General features: G+C 50.4%; 1 protein-coding gene across 1 annotated transcript; it reads left to right on the top strand.

Annotated features, from left to right (window-relative positions):
* Positions 1–1270: 1270 nt before the first annotated feature.
* LOC106933646 (myosin-13-like) lies at positions 1271–26358 on the top strand. Its single transcript, XM_088003563.1, has 40 exons — positions 1271–1915; positions 4278–4381; positions 4622–4867; positions 5661–5804; positions 5881–6037; positions 6566–6593; positions 6736–6848; positions 6900–7006; positions 7091–7154; positions 7340–7438; positions 8658–8761; positions 8846–8984; positions 11652–11770; positions 11841–11990; positions 13006–13176; positions 13249–13428; positions 13940–14080; positions 14166–14228; positions 14740–14827; positions 15539–15656; positions 16068–16191; positions 17751–17887; positions 18080–18250; positions 18328–18412; positions 18550–18792; positions 18879–19055; positions 19367–19512; positions 19580–19670; positions 19744–19901; positions 20127–20358; positions 20434–20560; positions 21054–21172; positions 21285–21481; positions 21793–21976; positions 22449–22614; positions 22902–23026; positions 23101–23216; positions 25523–25709; positions 25778–25987; positions 26070–26358. The coding sequence occupies exons 1-40, from the start codon at positions 1618–1620 to the stop codon at positions 26211–26213; spliced, it is 5772 nt and encodes a 1923-aa protein (XP_087859689.1). The 5' UTR covers positions 1271–1617; the 3' UTR covers positions 26214–26358.
* Positions 26359–26368: the final 10 nt, after the last annotated feature.

Here is a 26368-nt window from a genome sequence, read left to right as displayed (position 1 = left end):
TATTTACATGTTTTTAGTTTCTTTCTATAATTGTCAAGACATTTAAATTTTTTAAAATAAAGACAAAAGTAACTGATTTTTGTTATATTGTCTCCTTGTCTCCGTGTCTCTCTGTCTCTGTGTCTCTCTGTCTCTGTGTCTCCTTGTCTCTGTGTCTCTCTGTCTCTGTGTCTCCTTGTCTCTGTGTCTCTCTGTCTCTGTGTCTCTGTGTCTCCTTGTCTCTGTGTCTCTGTGTCTCTGTGTCTCTCTGTCTCTGTGTCTCTCTGTCTCTGTGTCTCCTTGTCTCTGTGTCTCTCTGTCTCTGTGTCTCCTTGTCTCTGTGTCTCTCTGTCTCTGTGTCTCTGTGTCTCTCTGTCTCTGTGTCTCCTTGTCTCTGTGTCTCTCTGTCTCTGTGTCTCCTTGTCTCTGTGTCTCTCTGTCTCTGTGTCTCTGTGTCTCTCTGTCTCTGTGTCTCTGTGTCTCTCTGTCTCTGTGTCTCCTTGTCTCTGTGTCTCTCTGTCTCTGTGTCTCTGTGTCTCCTTGTCTCTGTGTCTCTCTGTCTCTGTGTCTCTCTGTCTCTGTGTCTCCTTGTCTCTGTGTCTCTCTGTCTCTGTGTCTCCTTGTCTCTGTGTCTCTCTGTCTCTGTGTCTCTGTGTCTCTCTGTCTCTGTGTCTCTCTGTCTCTCTGTCTCCCTGTCTCCTTGTCTCCCTGACTCTCTGTCTCTCTGTCTCCGTGTCTCTCTGTCTCTGTGTCTCTCTGTCTCCCTGTCTCTCTGTCTCCCTGTCTCCTTGTCTCCCTGTCTCTCTGTCTCTCTGTCTCCGTGTCTCTCTGTCTCTGTGTCTCTCTGTCTCCCTGTCTCCTTGTCTCCCTGTCTCTCTGTCTCTCTGTCTCCGTGTCTCTCTGTCTCCCTGTCTCTGTGTCTCTCTGTCTCCCTGTCTCCTTGTCTCCCTGTCTCTCTGTCTCTCTGTCTCCGTGTCTCTCTGTCTCTGTGTCTCTCTGTCTCCCTGTCTCCTTGTCTCCCTGTCTCTCTGTCTCTCTGTCTCCGTGTCTCTCTGTCTCCCTGTCTCTGTGTCTCTCTGTGTCTGTCTGTCTCTCTGTCTCTGTGTCTCCTTGTCTCTGTGTCTCCTTGTCTCTGTGTCTCCTTGTCTCTGTGTCTCCTTGTCTCTGTGTCTCCTTGTCTCTGTGTCTCTCTGTCTCTGTGTCTCTCTGTCTCCTTGTCTCTGTGTCTCTCTGTGTCTGTCTGTCTCTCTGTCTCTGTGTCTCCTTGTCTCTGTGTCTCTCTGTCTCTGTGTCTCTCTGTGTCTGTCTGTCTCTCTGTCTCTGTGTCTCTCTGTCTCCTTGTCTCTGTGTCTCTCTGTGTCTGTCTGTCTCTCTGTCTCTGTGTCTCCTTGTCTCTGTGTCTCCTTGTCTCTGTGTCTCTCTGTCTCTGTGTCTCTCTGTGTCTGTCTGTCTCTCTGTCTCTGTGTCTCTCTGTGTCTCTCTGTGTCTGTCTGTCTCTCTGTCTCTGTGTCTGTCTGTCTCTCTGTCTCTGTGTCTCTCTGTGTCTGTCTGTCTCTCTGTCTCTCTGTCTCCCTGTCTCTCTGTCTCTGTGTCTCTCTGTCTCCTTGTCTCCTTGTGTCCCTGTCTCTGTGTCCTCAGATGTCTCGTTTCCTGGACATGAAGGAGTTTGGAGAAGCTGCTCGTTATCTGCGCCTGTCCAACCTGGAGCAGCTGGCTGCCAGGGCCCAGGCCTTCGATGGTAAACACATCCGCCTACATCAGGCAGAACATTATGACCACCGTCCGGATGTGGGACGTGACGCCGGGTCAGCCCGACTCGTCTGTCCACAGCTTCCTGCAGATCCTGGATTTGACCAAAATCTGGAGAATTTAAAAGTTGAAACGATGAACCCAAACTTAAACCCTGCTTTGTGTCAAGTGCATGAGAACATCAGGTGTAAAATACTCATCGATCTGTAATTATTCCTAATAGTTTTCTGTTCTGATCAAATTAAATTCAAATCCAGCAGGTTGTTCTCTTTGAGCTGCTGTTTGTAAAGTTACTCAGTCAAAGATTAACAGCAATAATTTGGGTTATTCAGTAAGAAGATAAACCAGATTCATTATTCAGTCATATTTTCACCATGTCAATCATCCATTTATAAATGTAACAGCTTTAAGCTAAATATTTACTTAGCAAGATAAATAGTTAGCTAACATGCTAATTCACTTGCCAATAAGTGGAAGTGGACCACAAACAGTGTATAATCTGTATATAAACTTCTACTGGCATAAATAATATTTGGTGAGCAAGCAGAATATTTAGCTAAATAAACACTTTGCTTATAATATTTGTCAAACATTTAATTTAGCAAAAATATTTAGCTAATGCTTACCTAAATATTTAGTTTGAAAGAATGTGACATTCAAAAATGAATGAATAACATGATTAACAAATATAAACCACCATTTTTTTCTCTTATGATAGTAAATACTGCTGCTCATATTTAACTGAGTAACTTTAGAAGTGGCGTACACGCCTCTGTAGAATATCTGATGCTCTAAATGTAAAAACACATAACCAGTAATATTTTATGCCTGCAGGACTGGAGAACATTATGACCACTTGACCTGCCAGGGTCATAATGTTCTGCCAGGTGGTCATAATGTTCTGCCAGGTGGTCATAATGTTCTGCCAGGGTCATAATGTTGTGCCAGTGGTCATAATGTTCTGCCGGTGGTCATAATGTTCTGCCGGGGTCATAATGTTCTGCCGGTGGTCATAATGTTCTGCCAGGGTCATAATGTTGTGCCAGGTGGTCATAATGTTCTGCCGGTGGTCATAATGTTCTGCCAGGTGGTCATAATGTTCTGCCAGGTGGTCATAATGTTCTGCCAGGTGGTCATAATGTTGTGCCAGGTGGTCATAATGTTCTGCCAGGTGGTCATAATGTTGTGCCAGGTGGTCATAATGTTCTGCCGGGGTCATAATGTTGTGCCAGGTGGTCATAATGTTCTGCCAGGTGGTCATAATGTTGTGCCAGGTGGTCATAATGTTCTGCCAGGGTCATAATGTTGTGCCAGGTGGTCATAATGTTCTGCCGGTGGTCATAATGTTCTGCCAGGGTCATAATGTTGTGCCAGGTGGTCATAATGTTCTGCCGGTGGTCATAATGTTCTGCCAGGTGGTCATAATGTTCTGCCAGGTGGTCATAATGTTCTGCCAGGTGGTCATAATGTTGTGCCAGGTGGTCATAATGTTCTGCCAGGTGGTCATAATGTTGTGCCAGGTGGTCATAATGTTCTGCCGGGGTCATAATGTTGTGCCAGGTGGTCATAATGTTCTGCCAGGTGGTCATAATGTTGTGCCAGGTGGTCATAATGTTCTGCCAGGGTCATAATGTTGTGCCAGGTGGTCATAATGTTCTGCCAGGTGGTCATAATGTTCTGCCAGTGGTCATAATGTTGTGCCAGGTGGTCATAATGTTCTGCCAGGGTCATAATGTTCTGCCAGTGGTCATAATGTTGTGCCAGGTGGTCATAATGTTCTGCCAGGGTCATAATGTTCTGCCAGGTGGTCATAATGTTCTGCCAGGGTCATAATGTTGTGCCAGGTGGTCATAATGTTCTGCCAGTGGTCATAATGTTCTGCCAGGGTCATAATGTTCTGCCAGGTGGTCATAATGTTCTGCCAGGTGGTCATAATGTTCTGCCAGGGTCATAATGTTCTGCCAGGGTCATAATGTTCTGCCAGGGTCATAATGTTCTGCCAGGTGGTCATAATGTTCTGCCAGGGTCATAATGTTGTGCCAGGTGGTCATAATGTTCTGCCAGGTGGTCATAATGTTCTGCCAGGGTCATAATGTTCTGCCAGGTGGTCATAATGTTCTGCCAGGGTCATAATGTTGTGCCAGGTGGTCATAATGTTCTGCCAGGTGGTCATAATGTTCTGCCAGGTGGTCATAATGTTGTGCCAGGTGGTCATAATGTTCTGCCAGGTGGTCATAATGTTCTGCCGGGGTCATAATGTTCTGCCAGGTGGTCATAATGTTCTGCCAGGTGGTCATAATGTTCTGCCAGGTGGTCATAATGTTCTGCCAGGGTCATAATGTTGTGCCAGGTGGTCATAATGTTCTGCCGGGGTCATAATGTTCTGCCAGGTGGTCATAATGTTCTGCCAGGTGGTCATAATGTTCTGCCAGGTGGTCATAATGTTCTGCCAGGTGGTCATAATGTTCTGCCAGGTGGTCATAATGTTCTGCCAGGTGGTCATAATGTTGTGCCAGGTATCTGACGCATGCTGATCTAAACTCTTCCAGGGACGAAGCGCGTTTGGCTGCCGGATGAAGCTGAAGCGTACATCGAAGTGGAGGTCAGAGAGCTGAACGGAGACAAAACGACGGTGGAGACCAGAGATGGACGGGTTAGCTAACCGCTACGCTTCAGTTAGCTAATATGCTAATTCACTAGCCCAGCTAGTTTAATACTTTGTATTATTTAGGGAAAGCTAAGCTGTGGGTGGTTAAAGCTGGAGTATGAAACTTAGAATATTCTTTTTATAAATTTGTTGAAACTGTCACCATGTTGTGACAGTTTAATATGAAACAGGAAAAAAATCGAGCTCTTCTTCTTCTCCTGATGCTAACTGGAAACAACCAATCAGAGCCAGGAGGATCTGGACCTGGATCCATATCTGGATCTGAATGTGGATCTGGATGTGGATCTGGACCTGGATCTGGATCCGTATCTGGATCTGGACCTGGATCTGGATCCGTATCTGGATCTGAATCTGGATCCATATCTGGATCTGGATCCAGATCTGGATGTGGATGTGGATGTGGATCTGGATCCTTATCTGGATCTGGATCTGGATCCATATCTGGATCTGGATCCAGATCTGGATCTGGATGTGGGTCTGAATCTGGATCTGGATCTGGATCCATATCTGGATCTGGATCCATATCTGGATCTGGACCTGGATCTGGATCCTTATCTGGATCTGGATCTGGATCCATATCTGGATCTGGATCCATATCTGGATGTGGATCTGGACCACGATCTGGATCTGGATCTGAATGTGGACCTGGATCTGGATCTGGATCCATATCTGGATCTGGATCTGGATCCATATCTGGATCTGGATCCATATCTGGATCTGAATGTGGACCTGGATCTGGATCTGGATCCATATCTGGATCTGGATCTGGATCCATATCTGGATCTGGATCTGGATCCATATCTGGATCTGGATCCATATCTGGATCTGGATCCATATCTGGATCTGGATCTGGATCCATATCTGGATCTGAATGTGGATCTGGATGTGGATCTGGACCTGGATCTGGATCCATATCTGGATCTGGATCCATATCTGGACCTGGACCTGGACCTGGATCTGGACCTGGATCTGGATCCATATCTGGATCTGAATGTGGATCTGGATGTGGATCTGGACCTGGACCTGGATCTGGATCCATATCTGGATCTGAATGTGGATCTGGACCTGGACCTGGATCTGGATCCATATCTGGATCTGAATGTGGATCTGGATGTGGATCTGGACCTGGATCTGGACCTGGATCTGGATCCATATCTGGATCTGAATGTGGATCTGGATGTGGATCTGGACCTGGACCTGGACCTGGATCTGGATCCATATCTGGATCTGGACCTGGCCGTCCTGACGCTCTGCTCTGTTTCAGTTCCTGATCGTTAAAGAAAGCGACCTGCAGCCGATGAACCCGCCGAAGTTCGACATGCTGGAGGACATGGCCATGCTGACGCACCTGAACGAGGCGTCGGTGCTCTTCAACCTCCGCAGGCGCTACAGCATGTGGATCATCTATGCAAGTATCCCAGGAAGCTTCCACAGCCCGACCTCAGCAAACCACTTCCTCTCATCTCCATCGCTCTGTGCTGCAGACGTACTCCGGCCTGTTCTGTGTGGCCGTCAATCCCTACAAATGGCTGCCGGTTTACTCGTCGCCGGTGGTTACGGCCTACAAAGGGAGGCGCCGAGTGGACACGCCCCCCCACATCTACGCCATCGCTGACAACGCCTACAGCGACCTGCTGAAGAGTGAGTCACTGTGACCGGAAACGGACCTCAGCCAGGCAGGAAGTGCAGCAGGTTTCATTCAAAACTCCGACTGCAGCTATAAAGTTACACAAACATCAACAGCAGTGATTTGGGTTGAAACTAAATATTTAGTTTGAAAGCTAAATATTTAGCTCAAAATGTAATTAGGTTAGCAAATTAAGCATTAAGCTCAATTTAGTTAGCCAGGTAAATATTTGGCTCCACAACAAACAAAGCTCTTTGTTTAATTAATAGATAGCTGGTAGGCTAAATGTTTAGCTCCAAACTAAATATTTAGTTTGTATAGTAGTTATTAGCTAACGATTTAGTGAGGAGTTCTAATAAAAATATTTTCTGTGTTGATGCAACTTTGTAACTCTGCAGCTCTAACCCCTAAGTGGGTTCAGGTGTTCGTCTGTTTGAGGCACCTGGTTCTTTAAACTGACCATCCAAACTAAATGCAGAAAACAATAATCATTAAACCCAAACTAAATGAAGGTTGTTCAGATTTTTTCGTTCCCTCCACAGATCGGGAGAACCAGTCGATGCTCATCACGTGAGTCCGATACAATTATTACGTAAAGCTGCAGTTTATACATGTTTTTGCATGTTTGTTGAAACTGTCAGACAGAAAATCTGTGAATAAATAAATCCAGCTGCTCTGATTCTCACTCTGGACCGGGCCGGTTCTGTTCCAGCGGAGAGTCCGGAGCCGGAAAAACCGTTAACACCAAGAGAGTGATCCAGTACTTTGCCACCGTGGCGGCGCTGGGAGAGAACGTCAGGAGAGGAGTAAGACTGGATCTGGTTCTGGTTACGTTTAGACTCTGGTTCTGGTTCTGGTAACGTTTGGACTCTGGTTCTGGTTCTGTCCAGCGCTCCCTGGAGGATCAGATCATCGAAGCCAACCCGGCCATGGAGGCATTCGGAAACGCCAAAACGATCCGGAACGACAACTCGTCCCGCTTTGTGAGTGCAGCGATCTGATTGGCCAGTAGCTCCAGTTGGGGCGGGTCTGCTCAGCCTGTGACTGAATCTGATTGGACATTTCAGGGAAAGTTCATCAGGATCCATTTTGGTCCGACTGGGAAGCTGGCGTCTGCCGACATCGACATCTGTGAGTTGAATTATTTTCTCTAGACTCTTCAGGGCATCCAGAGCATCAATGCAACAAATTTAATGATTATTTTATGAAAAACTGATTTTCTTTGCAATTTCCAATAAATTTTCTGCAGAATTGCTTTGAAATTTGCACAAAGAACTGACAACAGAAAGACCAGCCTGCCTGTGTTTTTCCTCCAGATCTCCTGGAAAAATCCAGAGTCGTGTTTCAGCAACCAGGAGAGAGAAGCTACCACATCTACTACCAGATCCTGTCCAATCACAAGCCAGAGCTGCAAGGTAACCACGCCCACCGCGATGACCTCAGCAAACAGCTGGAACAACGCAGGCTAAACACAGACAGAGGGAACGACCTGCACAGAACCTGGAAAGCCCTGCAGGGCCGAGAACTGAAAAATAAACCCAATAATTACAATAATAATGATCATCTGATTAAATCCTAAAGAAAATCAAATATAAATGACAACAATATCAGTTTGTATAAACCTAAACTCTCCTGTTTGTATTTGTATAAATTCTTCCTTCAGTAAAGTTTTCATATCTGGTCCTTCTGCTTAATATCAACATAAGTATTTAAAAAAAAACATTTTAAAAGTCTTGTCATGTTAGCTCAGCATGTTTTGCTGTTTACATGTTCATTTTTCTGAATTAACGTCTTAAAATCATTTTCTTTAATCTAAATGTTTGAAAATTCTCTATTAATACATTCTGCCTCATTTTTGGTCCTTTGCTTCAAACCCAACAAACCTGCTGGACATTTTCTCCAGATTAAAACCATTAAAACCAACGAAGAAGCAGCAGAAAATCTTCTTAGATCTCACAGGATGTGTTTATGGAAACTATGTAGTTAGTCTGCTACATGATAAGCTAGTAAACTAAACATTTAGCTCTGAACTAAATATTTGGCATTATGGCATAGAAACTCGGAAATATTGGATCTGATTTCATGGATTAAAGATATGGCGCCCCCTGCTGTCTGGACCTGATGTTAGATGTGGCGCCCCCTGCAGTCTGGACCTGATGTTAGATGTGGCGCCCCCTGCTGTCTGGACCTGATGTTAGATGTGGCGCCCCCTGCTGTCTGGATCTGATGTTAGATGTGGCGCCCCCTGCTGTCTGGACCTGATGTTAGATGTGGCGCCCCCTGCTGTCTCTACCTGATGTTAGATGTGGCGCCCCCTGCTGTCTGGACCTGTTGTTAGATGTGGCGCCCCCTGCTGTCTGGACCTGATGTTAGATGTGGCGCCCCCTGCTGTCTGGACCTGATGTTAGATGTGGCGCCCCCTGCTGTCTGGACCTGATGTTAGATGTGGCGCCCCCTGCTGTCTGGACCTGATGTTAGATGTGGCGCCCCCTGCTGTCTCTACCTGATGTTAGATGTAGCGCCCCCTGCTGTCTCTACCTGATGTTAGATGTGGCGCCCCCTGCTGTCTCTACCTGATGTTAGATGTGGCGCCCCCTGCTGTCTGGACCTGACTTTTCGGTCGATGTGTTGCAGACCAGCTGCTGGTGACCACCAACCCCTACGACTACCACTTCTGCTCCCAGGGCGTTACCACAGTGGAGGGCGTCAGCGACGGCGAGGAGCTCAGTCTCACTGACGTAGGCGACCTTGGTGACCCCTGACCCGCCTCCTGTCTGCCCCCTGCTGGGGGATAACCTGTGGTTCCTGTCTGTCTGCGGCAGCGCGCCATGGACACCCTGGGATTCACTGCGGAGGAGAAGCTCGGCTGCTACAAACTCGTTGGAGCCATCATGCACTTTGGAAACATGAAGTTCAAGAAGAAGCAGAGAGAAGAGCAGGCTGAAGCCGATGGGACAGAAAGTAAGACATGTTGGTTTCCTTCAGCAGACACCGGGAGCCACAAACTAAATATTCAGATTAAAACTAAAGTCTAAATATTTACCTGCACACTAAATATTTAGTTTACAGACTAAATATTTACCTCTAAAATAAATACTTTGCCCAAAACTACAAATTGAGTTTATAAACAAAATATAAAATTTTTATGTCTAAATTAAATATTTACCATTAAAATAAATACTTATTTAGTTTGTAAGCTAAATAGTTTGTTGCTAAATATTTACCTGTAAAGAAAATATTTAGCTCTGAGCTAAGAATTTAGCTTGCTAACAAAATATTTAGCTTGCTAACTAAGCATTTAGCTTGCTAACTACAGTATAGACCCGTGATGAATCCCTCAGTCCTGATATCTCTGGGCTCATATGAAGCTGAAAGATTCTGTCGAGAAAAGTCGAGTTCATCCCACTTCCCCATGCTGGAGATTTTAGTTTAATAATAACAATAAATAAAGTTATCTTTAAAACTGATTACACAGGTGACATCAAGACCCAACAGTAGAGTCAGATGGTAATAAAATTAATCTGGTTGTGTGTGTTGTTATTGTGTCCTTGCTTTAATTCTACTTTTTTCTATTTAATCATAAAAAATCATAATCAGGCAGAAAGACAGTTATGAAACAGGAAGAGCAGGTTTCCTGGAGAAAGAGGAAGTTTCCAGCCTGCAGTGAATAAAAATAGTTCAGACTGCTCATTTTGGGCATTAAAGGTTTAAAGAATAAAATCTAAACATTTTGAGTAATTGGATAAAACCCAGAGTAAAATACTTGAATTAATAATGATAACTTATAATTAAGCTAATAATTAATATTGGTTGATGTTGGTTTGATTATAAGAATATTTAACACTTACTCTTACACTTATGGAAGTACTTAAAGGTGAAACAAGTAACTGTAACATGGTGTCAAATGATTAGAATAATGAATTATTCTTGGTTTCTTTTCAGAAATGTCTGTAATAACACATTATGATTATAAGAGTAACTAATAAGTAATGGTTATTATAATATTATAAGTGAATGCTAAACCAGATAAACTAAAAGGTTATAAATGTGATTTTGACATTGAACTGGAAATGGTGTAAAATGTGTAACTGTAACTAAAGGTCACTGATGTTGTGTTGGAGGTGGATGGTAGGTGAAAGGTCAGGTGGAAAGAGGAACTGATGGGAGAGCGGAGGTGTCTTAAGGCCTTATTGCTAAACTTTAAACGTACCTAAGAGAAGGTTAGACACAAGAGGACTGTTGAGCAACCCTGGGACACTGGTACAGACATCAGGTCATGTCCAAAGATGGTGATGGATATGAGATTATCGGTCCAAGCAGTCAGCCAATGAAACAGGCACAGCAACAAAGCTAGCCAATGCAAATGCACCAAAAGGGTGGATAAACCCTTTATAAGGTGAGTGCAAAAGAGGAGTCTTTGGTTGGATCCTTCAGGCAGCTTCGAGCCAAGATCGAGATGGACAAAGAACTCTGCAGCTGAAGAAGAGCCGGAGCCACAGAGCCGAAGACTGTTCTGCACATGGGGACCAACCCGTTAGCCCCGCAACATGTGGCTTCATATTGCACTTCTCTCATCAGCTGGGTTCGAGACCCCAAAGATAAAGAAAAACACCAAGGCAAAGATAAAGACAAAGGCGAAGAACAAAGGCAAAGAGGAAGAACTGGGTTCCTTCCATGAGACCAGCTCATCTACATCTCCATGGACCAGAAAGATCGTGAGACGAGGAGAAAGGAGCTACAGAGCTGCAAGACAAGAAGGAGAGGACCGCTACGAGCATGAGGAAGTCACCCTGAGGCCCGAGATCTGCCGCTCTGACTCAGTACTCTTCCTGTACTGGGAGCCTCCTGCTGCTGCAACACCTTTTTCATCATCAGGCCAGTTCTGGGGTTCAAGATGCCAACCTCCGTCCGTCTCTCTCAAAGTTTTTCTTTTTTAGTTCACAGTGTCAGCATTAGGGAAAGATAGGCTAGATTATTGATTTTACTTATTTGATTATTTCTGCTACTGATTTAAGCTGTACTGACCCTTGCAAAACTGCCTTACTAATAAAATAATTAGCATTAAGAAAATCTAAAAGATGTTGTGGACATTCAGTTAATGAGTCACCTTAAAGTTCTTTGATGGTTGTAGAATAGCTATGAAGTTTGATTCTGGGAGGAGAAGGTGGAAAATGTTTTATAGGTTGCTTTTAGCCAAAACTAAAACAACACCCTTGGGACTCGCCGAGTCACTAAAACCAACCTGGTTCAGTAACAAGTGCAAGTTGTAATTAAAGAGAAAGAGCGACCGTTAACAGGTGTGCTCTGTGAAACTAGCTGATTCCGGGCTACTCTATCTGGCTAATTCACAGGGTGAAAAAGGGTGGGACATCTGGATGGAGGTCGTTAGAAACCAGGCTAGTCTTTCTCGCACCCAGCTTAAACAGAGTTTACTTCAGTTCTGGGTAGGGTAAATCTCGGCAGATTTAGGAAACTCAATTCACCCGTTAGACGGAGAGCTGGGAGCAACATCTCCCTCCTCTCAGAAGAGGAAGTAGAGAGAGAGAAGGGGGGGGGGGTGTTGTGCAACAACAATTCATATGAATGATTTCCTTCCTGGGTCTTTCTGGGTCTGTCTCGTGTTTTCAGGTGCTGACAAGGCGGCGTACCTGATGGGCATCAGCTCCTCGGAGCTGCTGAAAGGACTCTTGAACCCCAGAGTCAAAGTTGGAAACGAGTTCATAGTGAAAGGGCAGACAGTGGAGCAGGTGATCAGCAGATCCGGCCCAGATTAACGGCGAAGTGGATTTAAAATGACTGGAGGATGTTTGTGTCTAGGTGAACTACGCGGTAGCAGCTCTGTCCAAAGCCACGTACGACCGAATGTTCAAGTGGCTGGTGGGGCGGATCAACTCGTCTTTGTACACCGCGCTGCCTCGCCAGTACTTCATCGGAGTCCTCGACATCGCTGGGTTCGAGATCTTCGAGGTAAAGAAGAAACAAGACCAACAAACATTTAAAGGATCATGTTGTCAGGTTTTAATGTATGCACTTAGAAAATCAAAGCAGAATCAGCAGATTTAGTTTGACTAAAAGAAACTGATGTTTTTCTCAACCTGATTTGCACCAAAGGACCCAAGAATCTGAGTTTGCTCCTAAAACTGTCAGAGGTCCAACTGAAATGTGAACGCAGTGTTTAGTAAAGACCAGTGGTTAGCTAAATGGTTAGCTGCACATTATTATAAACATCAGTTCCATTAACATGCTATACCAATATGTTAACTAGCAGAAGCTAATGCTAAAGGGCTAAATTCATTCATGCTGATACCCTCCATCAGTGGTAGGCACTGCTAACTGCGCTAACCCTGAATCACTAATCATAAACATCAGTTCCGCTAACGTTAACCTTCATGGTAGCTAGCAGAAGCTAATGTGTTAAAATGCTAACTTCAACCATGTTGATATTACAACATGTGAATTACTCTCAACAGAATCAGATTTGTTATAAACACATTCTATGGAACAGACCTTTCAGTTTATACTTACTGAGTTTTGCTAACTCTGTTAGCACGCTTTACACCAGCACATTTTAAACATTAACTGTACTTCTACAGCAATGGATTCTGGGTACAACAAATGTCATCTGCTGCACTGCATCATGGGTGGAGAATGTGAGGAAACTGACCTGCTGCATAAACAGACTTCAGAATAAGAGAAAAATATGAACAGCTAACTTCTTGAAATATTCTTAACAGTTGATAATCAAAACAGACGTTAATCTTATTCAACTGAAAGTTTGCAAAACAGCCAAGTAAATTAGTGCTTTGTAAAGGAGCACTAGGAAAGCTAAGTGGGCTAAACGTTTTCAATTTTAGCAAAAATGCTAACCAAAAAAATTAGCTATGGAACTAGCGCATCAGCAGAAGAGTGCGCCCCACTGCTAAAGACAAGCTTCCTGTTGGTAAACGCTCCTCAGATCCACCATGTCTTCCTTCTCCTGCAGCTCAACAGCTTCGAGCAGCTGTGCATCAACTTCACCAACGAGAAGCTGCAGCAGTATTTCAACCACCACATGTTCATCCTGGAGCAGGAGGAGTACAAGACCGAGGGGATAGAGTGGACCTTCATAGACTTTGGTCTGGACCTGCAGGCCTGCATCGACCTCATTGAGAGGGTGAGTCTGCCGGTCGCCTGGAGGAGGTGAGTCTACATGCAAGCACTGAACTGCTCCTGTCTGTGTGTGAAGCCGATGGGAATCCTGTCCATCATGGAGGAGGAGTGCATGTTCCCCAAGGCCACGGACCACAGCTTGAAAACCAAGCTGTACGACCACCACCTGGGCAAATCCCCCAACTTCCAGCGCCCGCGGCCAGACAAGAAGCGCAAATACGAGACCCACTTTGAGCTGGTTCACTACGCTGGAGTGGTGGGTACCTGGTTCTGTTCTGATCCAGTTGGTATCACTTCAGACCCAGAACTGGACCTCCAGTAGCTGTCCCACCTGAGGTTGTCTGAAGGCGATGGATGGATGGATGGATGGATGGATGCTCGGCCTCTGGTTGGATGCCTGTTCGGATGCTTGGCCCCTGGTTGGATGCCTGGTTGGATGCTCGGCCCCTGGTTGGATGCCTGGTTGGATGCTCGGCCTCTGGTTGGATGCCTGGTTGGATGCTCGGCCTCTGGTTGGATGCCTGTTTGGATGCTCGGCCCCTGGTTGGATGCCTGGTTGGATGCTCGGCCCCTGGTTGGATGCCTGGTTGGATGCTCGGCCCCTGGTTGGATGCTCGGCCCCTGGTTGGATGCTCGGCCCATGGTTGGATGCCTGGTTGGATGCTCGGCCCCTGGTTGGATGCCTGGTTGGATGCTCGGCCCCTGGTTGGATGCCTGGTTGGATGCTCGGCCCCTGGTTGCCCTGACTCCTGCTGCGTTCCCTGCAGGTTCCCTACAACATCACCGGCTGGCTGGATAAGAACAGAGATCCTCTGAATGAGACGGTGGTCACTCTGTTCCAGAAATCCTCCAACAAGCTGATGGCCGGGCTGTTTGAGAACTACGTCGGCTCTGAGACAGGTACAGCAGCACCAAACTCACAAACCGCCAGCAACAGGCAGCACCAAGCAGTCCGTTCTCCTGTTGGCCGCAGTGTCCGCTGGTGACCACAAGGGGGAGACCAAGCACAGGAAGAGGAAGGCTGCTTCCTTCCAGACAGTTTCACAGCTGCACAAGGTGAGTCAGATCAGCGTGAGAACAGCTACAACTGAGGAGATGAGAGGACCAACGGTGCCCTTCATGATGAATCGTTCAGTTTTGTCGCATCTTGTCTGAAATGTTTCTTATTGTTGAGAAGAAAGACTGAGATGTAACACCGACATGTTTTAATGACAAAATCACAAGATAACTTACAGGTTTCTCATTCATTATCATGAGGAGACGGATGATGACAGAATATATAAGAAACAAAATGGAGTCTGAAGGCGCCGTCCCTCTGGAGGAAGATGCTAAAAGCTTCCAGACATGAGAGGCTCTGTGTCTTCAGCTTCACTGTGAGGGACAAAGACATCTGAGATCTGTCCATCCATCCGTCTCCTGAAGTCGTCTTTGTGTCACATTGAGTCCTCGCTGCTCCAGTTTGGTCCCAGGAATCTCTGTCTTGTTTCTGGTTAAAACAGGAAGTCGTATTTAGGTGTAACGCCACGACCGCACGGCGTAAAGTTTCCTTCTCTCTGCTTAACGGCAGGAAAACCTGAACAAGCTGATGGCCAACCTGCGCAGCACTCAGCCTCACTTTGTTCGCTGCATCATCCCAAATGAGACCAAGAGCCCAGGTAACCCAGTAACCAGGGAAACCAGTCGGCAGGTTTGATGATGTTCCTGGAATGATTCTGGGTACTTGGTCTTCCTGGTGAACGTGTGTGTGTGTGTGTGTGTGTGTGTGTGTGTCTGTGTGTGTGTCTGTGTGTGTGTGTGCGTTTGTTTGTAATACCTTGTGGGGACGATTTTCCTGACATATACTACGTTGTGGGGACCAATTGCTCCTCATGGGGACCGGAGCCTGGTCCCCACGAGGGGAAACCCTGTTTTTGGGTCAGGGGTCAGAGTTAGGGCTAAGGTATGAATTGAGTTTTGGTTGGTTAGGGTTAGGTATGTGATGGTTAGGGTTAGGAAAAGGGTAAAGGTCAGGTTTAGGCTGTAGAAATGAGTAGAAATGAATGGAAGTCAATGGAAAGTCCCCACAAAGATAGCAAAACAAACGTGTGTGTGTGTGTGTGTGTGTGTGTCGGGGTGTGTGTGTGTGTGTGTGTGTGTGCGCCTCCTGCTGAGGGGATCCTGTGTGTCTGTGTGTGTGTGTGTGTGTGGGTGTGTGTCTGTGTGTGGGTGTGTGTCTGTGTGTGTGTGTGTGTGTGTGTGTGTGTGTGTGCGCCTCCTGCTGAGGGGATCCTGTGTGTCTGTGTGTGTGTGTGTGTGTGTGTGTGTGTGTGTGTGTGTGTGTGTGTGTGTGTGTGCGCCTCCTGCTGAGGGGATCCGTATGTCTCCAGGTGTGATGGATCCCTTCCTGGTTCTCCACCAGCTCAGGTGTAACGGGGTTCTGGAGGGGATCCGGATTTGCCGGAAAGGCTTTCCCAACCGAATCGCTTACGCCGAATTTAAACAGCGGTGAGTCCCGAACTTTAACCCGACACAGGAACTCTGGGTCAAAGGTCAGAGCCGGTCCCCTGTGATCTGGACATAGCGGCCATCTTTAAAGACCTCCAGGCTTTCAGAACGTTTTCACTCTGAGCCATGAATCGTTGTGTCACGAAACTAAGAACCTGTTTAAATGGCATCCCTGTTACCATGGCAACTGCACATAAACAGATTTGGCTGGATGATAAAATGTCCCAGGTAATAATGGCACAATGATGTCAGAACACGTTCTAAAAGATAATTTAAATATCGATTGTGTTTGTTTTAGTTTAGTGGCTTTAAACATGTTTTGGTTTAATCTATAAAATCACCAAACATGGATTTAGTAGCTGAACCTTGATGAACTGAAGGTCGATGCATCGCTCTGGGTTTTCCTGTCAGGTACCGCATCCTGAACCCGTCTGCGATCCCGGAGGACTCGTACATGGACAGCAGGAAGGCTGCGGAGAAGCTGCTGGGATCCCTGGACATCGACCAGAACCAGTACAAGTTCGGACACACCAAGGTGGAGAACCGACCGAGTAACCAGTCCGACCCGAACCAACGCCTCAGTAACACTCCTCTCCATCCCTCCTCTTCCTCCTCCTCTCTGTTCCTCCTCCTCTCTGTCCCTCCTCCTCTTCTCCGTTCCTCCTCCTCCTCTCCATCCCTCCTCCTCCTCTCCATCCCTCCTCTTCCTCCTCCTCTCTGTTCCTCCTCCTCTCTGTTCCTCCTCCTCTCTGTCCCTCCTCCTCTTCTCCGTTCCTCCTCCTCCTCTCCATCCCTCCCTTCCTCCTCCTCCTCTCCATCCCTCCTCTTCCTCCTCTCTGTTCCTCCTCCTCCTCTCTGTTCCTCCTCCTCTCCATCCCTCCCTCCTCCTCTCTGTTCCTCCTCCTCTCTGTCCCTCCTCCTCTTCGTTCCTCCTCCTCCTCTCCATCCCTCCCTCCTCCTCTCCGTCCCTCCTCCTCCTCTCCATCCCTCCCTCCTCCTCTCCGTCCCTCCTCCTCCTCTCCATCCCTCCCTCCTCCTCTCTGTTCCTCCTCCTCCTCTCCATCCCTCCCTCCTCCTCTCTGTTCCTCCTCCTCTCCATCCCTCCCTCCTCCTCTCCGTTCCTCCTCCTCTCCATCCCTCCTCTTCCTCCTCTCTGTTCCTCCTCCTCTCCATCCCTCCCTCCTCCTCTCTGTTCCTCCTCCTCTCCATCCCTCCTCTTCCTCCTCTCTGTTCCTCCTCCTCCTCTCTGTTCCTCCTCCTCTCTGTCCCTCCTCCTCCTCTCCATCCCTCCCTCCTCCTCTCCATCCCTCCCTCCTCCTCTCCATCCCTCCCTCCTCCTCTCCATCCCTCCCTCCTCCTCTCCATCCCTCCCTCCTCCTCTCCGTCCCTCCTCCTCCTCTCCATCCCTCCCTCCTCCTCTCTGTTCCTCCTCCTCCTCTCCATCCCTCCCTCCTCCTCTCTGTTCCTCCTCCTCTCCATCCCTCCCTCCTCCTCTCCGTTCCTCCTCCTCTCCATCCCTCCTCTTCCTCCTCTCTGTTCCTCCTCCTCTCCATCCCTCCCTCCTCCTCTTCGTTCCTCCTCCTCCTCTCCATCCCTCCCTCCTCCTCTCCGTCCCTCCTCCTCCTCTCCATCCCTCCCTCCTCCTCTCCGTCCCTCCTCCTCCTCTCCATCCCTCCCTCCTCCTCTCTGTTCCTCCTCCTCCTCTCCATCCCTCCCTCCTCCTCTCTGTTCCTCCTCCTCTCCATCCCTCCCTCCTCCTCTCCGTTCCTCCTCCTCTCCATCCCTCCTCTTCCTCCTCTCTGTTCCTCCTCCTCTCCATCCCTCCCTCCTCCTCTCCGTTCCTCCTCCTCTCCATCCCTCCTCTTCCTCCTCTCTGTTCCTCCTCCTCTCCATCCCTCCCTCCTCCTCTCTGTTCCTCCTCCTCTCCATCCCTCCTCTTCCTCCTCTCTGTTCCTCCTCCTCCTCTCTGTTCCTCCTCCTCTCTGTCCCTCCTCCTCCTCTCCATCCCTCCCTCCTCCTCTCCGTCCCTCCTCCTCCTCTCCATCCCTCCCTCCTCCTCTCCATCCCTCCCTCCTCCTCTCCGTTCCTCCTCAGGTTTTCTTTAAGGCGGGTCTGCTGGGACAGCTGGAGGACATGAGGGACGGCCGTCTGTCCCACATCCTCACCTCGGTCCAGGCGAAGTGCCGCGGGAAGCTGATGAGGATGGAGCTTGAGGAGCTGAAGCTGAAGAGGTCAATATGGCCGCCATCAGGCTTCCTGTTCTGATCAAGACGCTAACTTCCTGTTTCCTGCAGCAGCCATGTTGTTCAGTCATTCGTGTGTAGAAGATCCAGGTTTTCACTCAAACTCAGGCGGTTCTGGTAAAACCCGGTTGGACTGTGAAGCTGGATGATCTGCTGGATGTTTGTGGTTCTTCCTGTCAGGGACGCCTCCTCGGTCATCCAGTTCAACCTCAGGGCCTTCTTCTCGGTGCGCACCTGGCCGTGGATGATGCTCTTCTACAAGCTCCGCCCCCTGCTGAAGAGCGCCCAGGTGGAGAAGGAGCTGGCCGCTCTGAAGGACGACTTCGCCAAGTTGAAGGAGGCGTTTGAACGGTCCGCTTCCATGTCAGAATGAAACATCTGGAGAACCTTCTCCTGACTTCTCTGACGGCTGGGCTCTTCTTCATCAGGTCAGAGGTCAAGCGGCAGGAGGCCGAGCAGCGGCAGGTGGTTCTGGTCCAAGAGAAGAAGGATCTGGCTCTGCAGCTGCAAGCTGTAAGAAACGCTGAGCTTCGGTTTCTCCTCTACATCTTTATTCCGTCTCTAAACCATAAAACACGCCGGCGTGAAGCCAACCAGCTGCTGACGTCACAACAGAAACAATCTGATTGAAAATGTTTTAATCCCATCAGGAGCAGGACAACCTGATGGACGCAGAGGACCGCTGCAACCAGCTGATCCAGTCCAAAATCTGCCTGGAGTCCAAGCTGAAGGAGATGCAGGAGCGTTTGGAGGACGAAGAGGAGGCGAGCGCCAGCCTGACGTCCAAGAAGCGTCAGCTGGAGGACGAGGTGCTGTCCCTGAAGAGAGACGTGGACGGCCTGGAGATGACGCTGGCCAGAGTGGAGAAGGAGCGGCACGGGGTGGAGAACAAGGTGCGGCGCCTCGCGGCGTTTCGCTGCTGCCGCTGCGCCTCCTGCCGCTGCGCCTCCTGCCGCTGAACCTCCTCCGCTCTCTGCAGGTGAAGAACCTGACCAACGAGATGGTCGTCCTGGACGAATCCATCGCCTCTCTGAGCAGAGAGAAAGCTGCTCTGCTGGAGGCTCACCAGCAGGTGCTGATCGACCTTCAGGCTCAGGAGGACAAGGTCAACATGCTGGCCAAGGTCAAAGCTCGTCTGGAGCAGCACGTGGACAACGTAAGAAAAGTTCAACTCAGCAGTGATGGACAGCGCTAACCACCAAGCTAACTGTTCTAAGCCACTGATCAGTCCGGCTAATGCTAAAGCAACAAACCAACATAGCAGGAGCTAACAAGCTAAGGCGCTAAATTCAACCATGTTAATACTGAGTCTGCAGAGCAGCCAAGCACATCAGACTTTATTCAGAAATATTCATTTTGGTGACATTAAACGTCAGCGAAACCAAACAGTTTCAGTTGGTAACTCAGATGACATGTAAGGGCTGCTGCTCATCCGCAGGACGCTGTGATGTCATTTCCTCTGTGCAGGTTGAAACGTCCCTGGAGCTGGAGAAGAAGACTCGGTGTGACCTGGAGCGAGCCAAGAAGAAGCTGGAGGGCGACCTGAAGCTCTCCATGGACTCGGTGAAGGACCTGGAGAACCAGAAGGAAAACCTGGAGGAGAGACTGAAGAAGTAAGACCAGCCTCTCACTACAGGTAACCAGGCAACAGCTAATGTTTGTGACTTTACTCCTTCAAAGAAAAGACTCTGAGTTGGTTCAGATCCACGAGAGGCTGGAGGACGAGCAGACTCTGAGTGTTCAGCTTCAGAAGAAGATGAAGGAGCTGCAGGTCGGTCGCACAGCCAGAGTTTCCGGATCTTCCTCTGATCCCGGATGCTTCAGTGGTTTGGCTGCTCCTGCAGACCCGAATCGAGGAGCTGGAGGAGGCGCTGGAGGCGGAGCGGGCGTGTCGCGTCAAAGCCGAACGCCAGAGGAACGACATCGCCACGGAGCTGGAGGAGCTGGGAGAGAAGCTGGAGGAGGCAGGAGGAGCTTCAGCGGCTCAGCTGGCGCTAAGCAGGTAGTTCACCTCCTGAGTGACGGCGCCACCCAGCAGGAAGGTCAGTCATAAACTACCTGAGGGATCCAGGACCTGGAACCGGGTCCAGTTAGATCATCAGGATGATGGAGCCAGAAGCTCAACTCCAGCAGCTTCCTGTGTGTCAGAAAGATGATGCTCAGGATAAAGGAGCTAAAACAAAACCTGCTCAGTCCGTTTCCACTAACTAGTCGATTTGCTCAACAGGAAGCGAGAGGCGGACTTACAGAAGATGCGGCGGGAGCTGGAGGAGGCGGGGCTTCACCACGAGGCCGTAGCTGCCGGTCTGAGGAGGAAGCACTCGGACTCGGTGGCGGAGCTCAGCGAACAGATCGACGCTCTGCAGAGAGTCAGACAGAAACTGGAGAAGGAAAAGAGCGAGATCCGCCTGGAGGCCGACGACCTGGCTGTCAGCGTAGAGCAGCTCAGCCGAGCCAAGGTGAGCCAGAACCCACTGTCTGGTTTGGTTCTGCTGCCTGCAGCTAATTCTGACTGATCCTCCTCGCGGCTGCAGGCCACAGTGGAGAAGATGTGCCGGGTCTACGAGGACCAGCTGAGTGAAAGCCGGAGCAGAGCAGACGAGCTGCAGAGGCAGCTGGCCGAGGTTTCTGCTCAGAGAGCACGAGCTCTGACCGAAACCGGTAAAACACACACAGGACGGCTTTCTGCCTCTTCACTCATGTTCAACATCAAACTCAGTTTTGCTCTCAGACTGAAGCCACTGGGTCAGACCACAGCAGGACACAGAAGGCAGGTTTCTGAGGTCCAGGTTCTCCACAGAACCAGACGGACTGCTGGCATTCAGCATCGATCCGTCTCTGGAACCGTTAATCGGGTTGGATCAGTGTGGCTGCTGGCGCTGCAGCGTCTCCTTCCTGCTGCTGCAGACCCAGAATCTCTGCAGGCGATCCAGTCGAGACGTGAGATCAGAGCTGCTGCTGCTTCCTGCTCTGCTCAGGAGAACAGAGTCAGGATGTCAGCAGCCTGACCCGATGCTTTCAGGGAACAGGATCAGCCTCTCTACCAAGAGAGGCTGATCCTGGGATTATTTGGTCGTCTGGTGGAAACAGCTGATTGTCATCTGCATAAGATGGAGCCCAGAAGCTGATCAGACCTTTCCTGTTCTGTTCTCAGCTGAGTGTGGCCACCGTTTAGAGGAGCGGGACGCCCTGATTGGTCAGCTGCAGCGCTTCAAGGCTAGCCTGAGCCAAGACACTGAGAATCTGAAGAAGCAGCTGGAGGAAGACAGCAAGGTAACACTGAACCCAAGCAAAGTTCTGCTCTTTGAGTTGGACACAACAATCTAGAAACCCGTTTCTGACACGAGCTCAGGAGTCTCACACCATGCTTGCATGTCTGCTGAAGGCCCGGGTCGCTCTGGCTCACGCTGTGCAGGCGTCCCGTCAGGACTGCAGCCTGCTGAAGGAGCAGCTGCAGGAGGAGCAGGAAGCCAGAGCTGAACTGCAGAAGGCCTTGTCTCTAGCCAACGGTCAGGTGGTCCAGTGGAGAGCCAAGTATGAGACAGAAGCTGTGCTGAAGATCGAGGAGCTGGAAGATGCAAAGTAAGGAGAGTCTGCTGGTTCCAGTCCAACCCGACCGACCCGAAGCCTCCAGAGGCTCACTGGAAGCCCAGACATGTTCACTGCTGTGGCTCATGACAGATTCTGGGGTTAGAGGGTGGTTTGTGTATCCTGATGCTGTTTCTGTCATCAGTTTTTACATCTCTGAGGTTTCTAGTGACAGAACAGGTCACAGGTAAAACCCTGGACCGTCCATCAGCCATGCACTCACACAGCCTGGCCCAGCTGCTTCCTGGATGCAGGAGGTTCAACCCTGCAGCGTCCGTCTCACCCATCTGTTGTGATGTTTGCAGGAAGAAGTTAGTTGTGAAACTGCAGAGTGCGGAGGAAGCCACAGAGGCGGCTCAGGCTAAGAGTTCCTCACTGGAGAGAACGAAGCAGCGCCTGCAGGCCGAGGTCGACGACCTGGCAGCTGAGCTGCTGCGCTCCAACGCCGCCGCTCTGGCTCTGGACAAGAAGCAGCGAAACTTTGACAAGGTTGGTCCAGAAACAGAAACCCGGCTCAGCGAGCTGGTGTGTGTGTGTGTGTGTGTGTGTGTGTGTGTGTGTGTGTGTGTGTGTGTGTGTGTGTGTGTGTGTGTGCGTTTGTTTGTAATACCTGGTGGGGACGATGTTCCTGACATATACTACGTTGTGGGGACCAATTGCTCCTCATGGGGACCTGACCCTGGTCCCCATGAGGGGAAACCCTGTTTTTGGGTCAGGGGTCAGAGTTAGGGCTAAGGTATGAATTGAGTTTTGGTTGGTTAGGGTTAGGAAAAGGGTAAAGGTCAGGTTTAGGCTGTAGAAATGAATGGAAGTCAATGGAAAGTCCCCACAAAGATAGCAACACAAACATGTATGTGCGCGTGTGTGTGTGTGTGTGTGTGTGTGCGCGCGCGCGCGTGTGTGTGTGTGCGTGTGTGTGTGTGCGTGTGTGTGCGTGTGTGTGTGTGTGTGTGTGATGCAGCTGCTGAGCGACTGGAAGCTGAAGGCGGAGGACGGGCAGGCGGAGCTGGAGGCGTCTCAGAAGGAGAGTCTCAGTCTGAGCACAGAGCTGCTCAGACTGAAGAGCAGCTATGAAGAGGCTCTGGATCATCTGGAGACGCTCAAACGGGAAAACAAGAACCTCCAAGGTACCGAGACCCGGGTCGGCTGGACCGGCTGTAGTCTGATCAGAGGGAAACCTTTAGAGGAGAGATTAGGTGTGATGTTACTGTTAGTCCTGTCCCTCTCATGCTGTGTGAGGTCGACGTGTCCGGCAGGCTGTGAGTCCACCTGGACTTCACCTGGAGTCCAGCTGAGCATGTGGCGACGCTTAGAGTTCAGGACAAGAGAATCAGAGAATCGTCCTCCTAGCAGATCCAAACATCCCTGATCTAATGAAGTAAAGTCGGTGAAAATCCTTCTGCCATTTTTCCAGAGGAAATCCTGGAGTTGACTGACCAGATTGGAGAAGAAGGGAAGACCATCCATGAGCTGGAGAGAACCAAGAAGATCCTCCATATGGAGAAGAGTGACATCAGAGCTGCTCTGGAAGAGGCAGAGGTGAGCCTCCTCCTCAGTCCAGGTACCTGTGAACTCACCTGAACAGCTGACTGGACAGGTTCGCCTTCAACCAGGGAACGCTGGAGCACGAGGAGAACAAGAACCTGAGGGTCCAGATGGAGCTGCAGCAGATCCGGAACGAGATCGAGAGAAAGACGGCAGAGAAGGACGAAGAGATGGAAACGCTCAGGTACCTGGCGCCTGAAAGCAGCCAATCAGAAACATTCAGACTGCAAACATCACAAACCGCATCGGTTCTGGTATGAAATGAAAGCGAGGCGAGTTGGACAGAACCCAGAGGCAGAGGAGCAGCGGGTCTGACGATGGATGGATCGTCCATCGTCAGACCCGCTGATCTCTGGATCTAAACGCTGCAGGACGAGCTGCATGTGAGATGCTGACTTTTCCAGTTTTTAGTTCTTCTGCTGCCCTCTGTGCAGCAAACAGGAGAAAATGAAATCTGTAGTTCAGGTCAGTATATCTGGTCCAGATCTAGATCCTGCTGGTCGGTTACAGAAAGTGCTGATCGGGTCCGAAGGCGGACTGTGGCAGAACCAGTTCAGGGTGTTGAACTGTTTGGCCACAGAAACTAATCCAGAGAGAACGAACCAATCAGGAACTGTTTGGACCAATCAACCAATCAGCAACTGTTTCCTCTGACCAGCTGGTCAGAGGAAACAGGAGCAGAACCAGAGTTTCTCTAAACGGATCTACAGTCTCTGGTCTCCTCCCTAGTCTCCTCCCTAGTCTCCTCCCTGGTCTCCTCCCTAGTCTCCTCCCTAGTCTCCTCCCTGGACTCCTCCCTAGTCTCCTCTCCTCCCTAGTCTCCTCCCTGGTCTCCTCCCTAGTCTCCTCTCCTCCCTAGTCTCCTCCCTGGTCTCCTCCCTAGTCTCCTCCCTAGTCTCCTCTCCTCCCTAGTCTCCTCCCTGGTCTCCTCCCTAGTCTCCTCTCCTCCCTAGTCTCCTCCCTAGTCTCCTCCCTAGTCTCCTCCCTAGTCTCCTCTCCTCCCTAGTCTCCTCCCTGGTCTCCTCCCTAGTCTCCTCTCCTCCCTAGTCTCCTCCCTGGTCTCCTCCCTAGTCTCCTCCCTAGTCTCCTCCCTGGACTCCTCCCTGGTCTCCTCCCTAGTCTCCTCTCCTCCCTGGTCTCCTCCCTGGTCTCCTCCCTAGTCTCCTCTCCTCCCTAGTCTCCTCCCTAGTCTCCTCTCCTCCCTAGTCTCCTCCCTGGTCTCCTCCCTAGTCTCCTCTCCTCCCTAGTCTCCTCCCTAGTCTCCTCCCTAGTCTCCTCTCCTCCCTAGTCTCCTCCCTAGTCTCCTCCCTGGTCTCCTCCCTAGTCTCCTCTCCTCCCTAGTCTCCTCCCTAGTCTCCTCCCTAGTCTCCTCTCCTCCCTAGTCTCCTCCCTGGTCTCCTCCCTAGTCTCCTCCCTGGTCTCCTCCCTAGTCTCCTCCCTAGTCTCCTCCCTGGTCTCCTCCCTAGTCTCCTCCCTGGTCTCCTCCCTAGTCTCCTCCCTGGTCTCCTCCCTAGTCTCCTCCCTGGTCTCCTCTCCTCCCTAGTCTCCTCCCTAGTCTCCTCCCTGGTCTCCTCTCCTCCCTAGTCTCCTCCCTAGTCTCCTCCCTAGTCTCCTCCCTGGTCTCCTCTCCTCCCTAGTCTCCTCCCTAGTCTCCTCTCCTCCCTAGTCTCCTCCCTAGTCTCCTCCCTAGTCTCCTCCCTAGTCTCCTCCCTGGTCTCCTCTCCTCCCTAGTCTCCTCCCTAGTCTCCTCTCCTCCCTAGTCTCCTCCCTAGTCTCCTCCCTAGTCTCCTCTCCTCCCTAGTCTCCTCCCTGGTCTCCTCTCCTCCCTAGTCTCCTCCCTAGTCTCCTCTCCTCCCTAGTCTCCTCCCTAGTCTCCTCTCCTCCCTAGTCTCCTCCCTAGTCTCCTCCCTAGTCTCCTCTCCTCCCTAGTCTCCTCCCTAGTCTCCTCCCTAGTCTCCTCCCTAGTCTCCTCTCCTCCCTGGTCTCCTCCCTAGTCTCCTCTCCTCCCTAGTCTCCTCCCTAGTCTCCTCCCTAGTCTCCTCCCTAGTCTCCTCTCCTCCCTAGTCTCCTCCCTGGTCTCCTCCCTAGTCTCCTCCCTAGTCTCCTCCCTGGTCTCCTCCCTAGTCTCCTCCCTGGTCTCCTCCCTAGTCTCCTCCCTGGTCTCCTCCCTAGTCTCCTCCCTGGTCTCCTCTCCTCCCTAGTCTCCTCCCTAGTCTCCTCCCTGGTCTCCTCTCCTCCCTAGTCTCCTCCCTAGTCTCCTCTCCTCCCTAGTCTCCTCCCTGGTCTCCTCCCTAGTCTCCTCCCTGGTCTCCTCCCTAGTCTCCTCCCTAGTCTCCTCCCTAGTCTCCTCCCTAGTCTCCTCCCTAGTCTCCTCTCCTCCCTAGTCTCCTCCCTAGTCTCCTCTCCTCCCTAGTCTCCTCCCTAGTCTCCTCCCTGGCCTCCTGCAGCTGAAGGAGGATGAATCCTGAGTCCAGAGTTTTCTCCGTCCAGGCGGAACCAGCAGCGCTCTCTGGACAGCCTGCAGGCCAGCCTGGAGGCGGAGAGCCGCAGTCGCAGCGAGGCGGTTCGTCTGAAGAAGAAGATGGAGTCGGACCTGAACGAGATGGAGGTCCAGCTGGCGCACGCCAACCGGCAGGCGGCTGAGAGCCAGAGGATCATCAGACACCTGCAGACACAGGTGATCCCACCTGACCAGGCGGTCACCTGCACAGGTGGGTCAGTCCCCATCACTTGGTTCTGCTGCAGGTCAAAGAGCAGCAGGTGGAGCTGCAGGATAAAGTCCAGGCGGCCAATCAGCTGCAGGAGCAGCTGGTTCTGCTGGAGCGCCGCAGCACGCTGATGGCAGCAGAGGAGGCGGAGCTGAGAGCGGCGCTGGAGCAGACCGACCGCGCCCGCAAGACGTCTGAGCACGAGCTGCAGGAGGCGGCGGAGAGAGTCGGCCTGCTCAGCTCTCAGGTACGGCCGCAGGCGACCCCTGACCCCTGACCCCCGCCGTCGCTGACGTCCAGACGTTGATCCGAGACTTCCTGCGTTCCAGAATGCGGCTCTGCTGAACCAGAAGAGGAAGCTGGAGACGGACCTGTCTCTGCTGACCGGAGAGGTGGACGAGGCCGTGCAGGAGAGCCGCAGCGCCGGAGAGAAGGCCAAGAAGGCCATCACTGACGTCAGTCCTGACCTCTGACCCCTCCGTTTGGCCCAGCCGTGGTTCCTGATCGTTGCTGTTCCTGCAGGCGGCGCTGATGGCCGAGGAGCTGAAGAGGGAGCAGGACAGCAGCAGCCAGCTGGAGCGGAGCAGGAGGAGCATGGAGGCCACAGTGAGAGGTCAGACCCGGTTCC

The sequence above is a fragment of the Poecilia mexicana genome, unplaced genomic scaffold, assembly GCF_051168715.1.
Source record: "Poecilia mexicana isolate PSO_F unplaced genomic scaffold, ASM5116871v1 scaffold_23, whole genome shotgun sequence".
NCBI classification, from domain to species: Eukaryota; Metazoa; Chordata; class Actinopteri; order Cyprinodontiformes; family Poeciliidae; genus Poecilia; species Poecilia mexicana.
Note: the sequence above shows the minus strand (reverse complement) of the source record. Positions and strands in the feature narration are given on the sequence as shown.

Coding starts and splice junctions, on each gene's coding strand:
- LOC106933646 (XM_088003563.1), top strand. CDS start 1,618: ATGTCTCGTTTCCTGGACATGAAGGAGTTTGGAGAAGCTGCTCGTTAT. Junction 8,985..11,651: donor TGAAGCCGATGGGACAGAAA/GTAAGACATGTT, acceptor TCGTGTTTTCAG/GTGCTGACAAGGCGGCGTAC. Junction 20,561..21,053: donor ACGAGCTCTGACCGAAACCG/GTAAAACACACA, acceptor TTCTGTTCTCAG/CTGAGTGTGGCCACCGTTTA.